This window comes from Fukomys damarensis, unplaced genomic scaffold (genome assembly GCF_012274545.1).
Source record: "Fukomys damarensis isolate Sample0158 unplaced genomic scaffold, DMR_v1.0_HiC HiC_scaffold_34, whole genome shotgun sequence".
Taxonomy (NCBI): domain Eukaryota; kingdom Metazoa; phylum Chordata; class Mammalia; order Rodentia; family Bathyergidae; genus Fukomys; species Fukomys damarensis.
Genome location: NW_022900946.1, coordinates 320,622 through 327,179, shown reverse-complemented (window position 1 = coordinate 327,179; position 6,558 = coordinate 320,622). Strand labels below are relative to the sequence as shown.

Below are 6,558 nucleotides of genomic sequence, written 5' to 3'. Positions count from 1 at the left end.
AAAAAAAAAAAGTATTGTTTCACAACTGTGCTGGTTTTTGTAGATGTTAACCTATGGTTTCATTTTATAACCCTTAAACACCTGTAAGATTTCAAAAAAGCTGTTAGACACTAGAAACACAAACTACCACTTAATTTCTTGTTAAGGAAGGTAGGTACTTGTGAAGAGGTTGAAAAGAGGCTCTTTTTTTTTTTTTTTTTTAAACCAGGGATGGAACTCAGGTCCTTGCACTTGCAAAGCAGGTGCCAGAACCACTGAGCTAAATCCACAGCCCGAAAAGACGGCTCTTTTTAATGTGTCTGAGTCTTGTGTGAATACAGGCTGTGTGAGGAAGGGCACTGGAGCCCCAGCAGAAGGCATATTTGGACTTGGTGGGATAGAAAGAATATTCAAATTGTCCAGAGCTGAGGGATCAGCATGTTTGCCAAGTGCATGGACTGGGTGTTACCACAGGGTAAGTGTATAATGTGCTATGATAAAAAAATGCAGTGAATGTTTAAATTACTATTACATTTTTTTTATTATAGTAAAAGACACAGTCCTATAAATTCCTCTCAAAATATCCCCCCCTTGCTCCAGGCAGACTTACCCTATCATTCTTTTTTATTTAAAAGTATTATTCATGCTGGGCGTGGTGGTGCATGCTTATAATCCCAGCACTTGGGAGGCTGAGACAGGAGAATCACTGAGTTTGAGACCAGCCTGGGCTACACAGGTGAGTTCCATCCAGGTTAGTCTCAACTACACTGACCCTGTCTCAAAAAGCCAGAAGTATTATTCATACCTATCAAAACTGCTGCAGTCAAATTTATTTCATTAAATTAGTATTAGTGAATTTCTTTAAAATACTTTATATATAAAGATGGCTGGTTTATGCAGATTGTACAAAATGTTGTTTTGTGTTTGGGTTTTTTTTTTGTGTGTGGCCATAGCAGCACCCATTTTTTCATATAATTTTCTGTAACATTTTGTAAATTACTTGCATGTGTTTCTTGCTAATCCTAAATCAGCTTCTATGAAGTGTATATTTTTTTGGGGGGATAATTTGTGCCTGTGGCATTTCTTCATGGGTTAATAGTTTAGCAATAGTTAATTCTCTAAATTTTAACATGGAAATCTTACAAATTGGCTTTATTTTATGCTATTTTAATATTTTCTTTTTTTTTGTTTGTTTCTTGATTCAGGCTCTTACTATCTAATTCAGGCTGGCCTTGAAGTCATTGGAGAGTCCTGCCCCAGCCCACCCCGGGCATCGAACTCAGGACCTTGCACTTTCGAGGCAGGTGTGTTGTCACTGAGCTACATCCCCAGCAGGTCAGCCTCTTAAAGTATTAAGCTCAGTAGTACATTTTTCTTTTATTATTCCTTTGTTGTTCCATGGTGGCTCTTCTCATATTTGTTTGGAATATTAATTTGTAAGTAATATGTAATTTTTGTATACATACACACACACATATTATGGCCTGGTCTGTACATTTTTCTTCTTCTCTTTTTTTTTTTCCTTTGAGACAGAGTCTCACTTGGTAGCTCAGGCTGGCCTTGAATTCACTATGTTGTCTAGGCTTGCCTTGAAATCATGGCAATCTTCCTGCCTCTGCCTCATGAGTGCTGGGATTACAGGTATGTGCCACCATGCCTGGCTACATTTTTCAATTTTAAGGGTATTTCAATTTTGTTAAATTTTTTCCCATTGGAGTGTCAGATTATTATAATTTTTAAATTGGTATGATTTATAGTGGTACAGGCCACCTGATGGGACAGTCATGCACGTACCACTGGTGGTTCAAGCCAACAGGGTGATCAGATTCAAATTAGAGCTGCCCGGCAGCGTGACATACAAATTAGAGCCTCACTGTGAATATGTTAAGGAACTTTTAAAATAGGAAAGTTGTGATTTGATAGTTTTAAGGTTTAGTCTGTGGGTAGCTGTGCCTCATGATGGGAGGGTGTGGAGGAGCAGAGAAGCTTAGATCCTGGTGGCTGGGAGGCGGAGAGGGGAACAGTGCCACAGAGGAAGGGGTGAGGGACCATATATAGTACCCAAGGTCATGCCAACCATGACCCACCAGACACCAAGAAGTGTGTTTTACTAATTGAATCTAGGTGGCTCTCAAGCTGATCAGTTAACCATCACATTGCACCCCATGTCAACTTGACACCCAAACATCTTAAACTATACTTATTTTCCAAATAAACAATGTCTGTAGTTCTAATGCAATTCAAATGTCTTATATACAACTGAAAATACAATGTCTTCCTCAAAAACAACAGTTCTAGCATTTTCAAAAGTCCAAGCCAAAGTCTTTGCTAATTTAAGGCAAACTTAGTGTGATCCTCTGTAAAAAAAAAAAAGTCGGGCCGGGGATTTAGCTCAGCGGTTCGGTGGCCTGCCTTGCAAGCACAAGGACCTGAGTTCAATCCCCGGTACCAAAAAAAAAAAAAAAAAAAAAACCCCAGGACCAAAAAAAAAAAAAAAAAAAAAAGTCATCAAACAGGGCTGGGGATTTAGCTCAGTGGTTCTGCTGCCTGCCTTGCAAGCTCAAGGACCCAAGTTCGATCCCTGGTACCAACAAAACAAACAACAAAAAAATCAGACAAATTACATAGTTGCAAGGTAAAAGGAGGGAATAGGGAGATAAAGAACCGGACCAAAGTGAAACTGAAAGTCCAGGCAAATCAAGTCCTGTAGTCTTCATCTATCTGGTATGGGGCACATGGAGGTGAGATGTATGTTCATTGGCTTGTCCAGTCCTCCCCTATGGCCTGTCTGGTTGCAGCTCCCTGGGCCTCTTGGGCTGGCTCTGCTCAGTCTGCAGATTTCCTTGGCATACAGTCCATGTTCCTAGCAGCCTCAACTTCATTCCCACAGCTTCATACACAGACCTTGGTGATTTTGCCTGGGTCCCCAAGCCTTCCTTTGAAATGTGGTGGAAGCCTCCATGACCTCATAACTCTTAGGTTCTGCATGCTGATAAAACCAGTGTCAAGCCTGGCATGATGGTGCATGCTTGTAATCCCAGCATTGGGAGGCTGAGGCAGGAGGATCGTGGTAAGTTAGAGGCCAGCCTGGGCTACATAGGGAGTTCATGGTCAGTCAGAGCTATATAGCAAGACCCTGTCTCAAGAAAACAGAAACACAAAAAAACTGAGGGTCATGTGAATGCTTCCAGTGGAAGCAGTAGTCAAGCCTTCTTGGACCATGGCTGCAGAAGCCTCATTGCCTGGGGTGGGTGAGTACAGCAAAATGATTTCTTAGGAACCAATTCCCTGAGTGGCCTTGAGGGGACCCAGTGATTCTCTTTTCATATGTTTATATACTTTTGCATCTTTGAACCTGTGATGGGTGGGGTCTTGCTGATTCCTGAGGTGCCTTCAAGTCATCTTTTTTTTTTTGGTTTTCTGAGACTGGGTCTCACTATGTAGTTGAGACTGACCTCGAACTCACTATATAGCCCAGGCTGGTCTCGAACTCACAGCGATACTCCTGCCTCAGCCTCGAGTGCTGGGATTACAGATGTGCTCCACCATGCCCAGCCTAGCATCTTCTCTGATTTTTTTTTTTTTTTCGAAATAAGTCAGGATTTATTTACATGTACCTCTGGGAGAAGCTAGATTTTAATGTGGTGTTTCCCAAAACTGCATCTGTTCTGTATGCTCTTTCCCCATCCTCCTTCTCTCATCCTCTCCTTCTTGCAAAAGCAAACCTCAGACTCTACCCTGGGCTAAAAGGCAAACTTGTACAGTGAGCAGGGAAAGACAGGCAGGTGGTGGGCAAACTTCTTGAAAACATGTGCAGTAGACCAGCTAGCTCTTCAGAAGGGCAGAGGGAAAGTGAGCAGGGCAACTCTTTTGTCCTCTGCAATTTAGGGCTGCTTTTTTAAATTTCCTTGTGGTTGATGGCAGGCTCTCACCGGGAAGGGAGTATGTCCAACACAATCTCAGGCTGCCCACACTGTCTCTTTCCCTTTAAGCCGTGGCTCCCCGTCTTCCTGAAGCGCACTTTCAGCCTCTGCATTCAGTCTCCAGCCACAGCTCAGCCACTCTGCCTCTGTCCCAGAAGGGGTCCAAGTTTCCTTCCCCGGACTGGCCACCCCCACCTGGGACGGGTCCGCCAAGCAGCCGACCCAGTCGACCCTTGTCTGCGCCTCCCCGGACTCAAGTCGCCTTCAGGGCCTTCAGCACAGGCTGGCATCCCACCCTCTGTGACTCCTTGGCACCACCCATGACCCGAGTCCCAGCTGCCAAGTCCCAGTACCGCCCCCAGCCCCATCCATACTCAGCTGCCTTCCTCCGCCCAGCCGAACCTGCCCTTGATTTCTTTTTTTTTTTTTTTTTTTTTTTTTTTTTTTTTTTTGGCTTTTTGAGACAGGATCTCACTATATAGAGACTGACCTGGAACTCACTGTGTAGCCCAGGCTGGTGTCGTACTCACAGTGATCCTCCTGCCTCAGCCTCCCGAGTGCTGGAGTTACAGGTGTGAGCCACCACACCTGGCCTTGATTTCCCTTTAATGACACTCATCTCTCCAGCCATACTTTGCTTAAAACATTACACATGGTTCTTTCTGGGCCATTTTCCCCCCCAAATTTCTGCTCTTGATTTTTTCCCCCCATTTTCACTATTAATTTGGCTGAAAAGAGCCAGGAATATTCACTACAGTTTGAATGTTGGGCCTTCTTGAAGTTTCCTCCTGCAGGCTCAGGACATGGGAAGGCACACTGTAAAGTTGCTCTCTGAGGAGTCTAAATGCAGGATGGGATAACTTGGTACCTGTTGGTCACTTTGCAACTCTCCCCTTTCAAGGCCAGAAAGACCTTACAAGATGTTTCCAGGAAAAAGCATTATGGAGCTTTTCAGAGGCCGTTCAGGGAATCAGGGTCATAGGGGTATATCCTGAGTGCACTTTGCATTTCCTTTTGGAAGAAAAAGTAGCATCAAGAGAAGAACTCATTTCCTGGAGTTTGCTTTTGTGGCTGGCATGTTTTCTGGGTAAAGTTTAACCTCTTCCTCCAGGAATGCAGTAGGCCAGAGGGGCTGTTAACAGTAACCTCAGAGCAGAACCTTTATGGTAGTACAAGGACAGTCACCCAGTGCTGAACAGGAGCATATTGGGGGCCTAATGCCCTAGGAACAATGAAACAAGCTTCTCTTGAGACTGTGTGGACTTTTGTTTGTTTTTTGAGACAGGGTCTCACTATGTAGTTCAGGCTGGCCTTGAACTCTTGATGATCCTCCTGCCTCAGCCTACCAAATGCTGGGATTAGAGGTGTGTACCACTACGTCTGTTCTGTCTGGACTTTTTCTGTAATGTGAACCTAGTATCTAGTGTGTGCTAAGCACAGGCTTCTATCACTGGGCCTTGGGAAATGTGGCTTTGCATCATACTTGTGCAGGCTGGATGTAGGAAAAACACAAGTACAAGACATTTCACTCTGTATTATACATTAACAAATCAGATTTGGGTGAGCTGGCTGGAGCTGTTGAGCGGGACTCCTGGGGAGGACACCTCAGGGCTTCTCCAGGTCGGCCACCAGGTAGGGCTGCGTGTCCCTCAGAGCCTGGAGGAGCAGGTCCTTGCAGCTCAGGTCCCAGGATGGGGCAAAGCTGAAGAGCCGCCTCATCTTGGCAGGGTTGGTGGTCTCCGCCCGCACTTGCTGGTACTGCTCTTCACTCAGGACCCTGCTGTACAGCGCATCCAGCACCCCATTGACTTCTGTGACCCGGGAGATGAGTGCAGCCCGGTGCCGGTCCACGAAGTGTGCTGGGGCGGGAGGGAGGAAGAAGAGGTGAGTGGCGCCTAGGCTGGGGTGCCCGACCCATCCTTGCCGGGCACGCTGCCTCCAGGACGCGGGCGCCGCGGGTGGGGCTCTGGGCAGGGTGTGACGGTGCTTGGAGTGAGCAGCCGGGCTGTAGCCCAGGACCAAAGGCTATGCAGGGTGAGGCAGCCTGGGGCTGGGGAGGCCGGGCAGGTGAGACAGGGGTGGAGGCCTCACCTGGCTGGGGTGCCATCCAGGTAGAGGCCCTGACTGCAGCTGGGGTGGCCGCGGTGGCTCCAAGGCCTATAAAGAAAGGGGTCAGGTCGTCAGTCCCGCTTTCCTTTCCTGCCCTCCCTCCAGTCTTCGGGGCGGGTGCCCCTTTGGTGGTGGTGCCAAGTTCAGGCCAGGAGCGAAGCCCTCTCTCAGCCAGGAAGCACACCTCCCCACCCCCGCACGGGGATGGAACCAGGGCCTTCCCGGCGAGCAACTTCCCCGTCCATCTGTTTAAAAACTTCATTTCGAAATAAGGTCTTGCTGAGTCGCTTAATTGCTCAGGCTGGGCTCGAACTTGTGATCCTCCTTCCTCAACCTCCCGGGAGTAGCGATTACAGGCCTGCGCCCCCAAGCCTGGCAGGACCCTGCCCGCCCAGCTGTGGGATAAACAGAAGGCAGAGGGGCCGGGGCGAAGTCCACGCTCGCTGGGCGGGGATGCTCACCCTTGCGCCTGCCCTCCTGCAGCTGCCCAGCCAGCTCCTGCAGCCCCATGTCGCGGAGCACCGCGGCCGTGAGCTCAGCGCCGTAA

General features: G+C 47.5%; 1 protein-coding gene across 1 annotated transcript; it reads right to left on the bottom strand.

Moving 5' to 3' along the window:
* Positions 1–5,416: 5,416 nt before the first annotated feature.
* Pycard (PYD and CARD domain containing) lies at positions 5,417–6,552 on the bottom strand. Its single transcript, XM_010617454.1, has 3 exons — positions 6,473–6,552; positions 5,994–6,059; positions 5,417–5,761 (listed from the first exon to the last, which is right to left on the bottom strand). Exons 1-3 carry the CDS (start codon positions 6,519–6,521, stop codon positions 5,508–5,510), a joined length of 369 nt encoding a protein of 122 aa, XP_010615756.1. The 5' UTR covers positions 6,522–6,552; the 3' UTR covers positions 5,417–5,507.
* Positions 6,553–6,558: the final 6 nt, after the last annotated feature.

Bases quoted from the DNA above. Each gene is read 5' to 3' on its own strand.
- Pycard (XM_010617454.1), bottom strand. From the start codon at position 6,521: ATGGGGCTGCAGGAGCTGGCTGGGCAGCTGCAGGAGGGCAGGCGCAAG. The intron at 6,060-6,472 runs GTGAGCATCCCC...CTTTCTTTATAG, and splicing joins GCAGGAGGGCAGGCGCAAGG to GCCTTGGAGCCACCGCGGCC. The intron at 5,762-5,993 runs GTGAGGCCTCCA...CTCCCGCCCCAG, and splicing joins CTGGATGGCACCCCAGCCAG to CACACTTCGTGGACCGGCAC.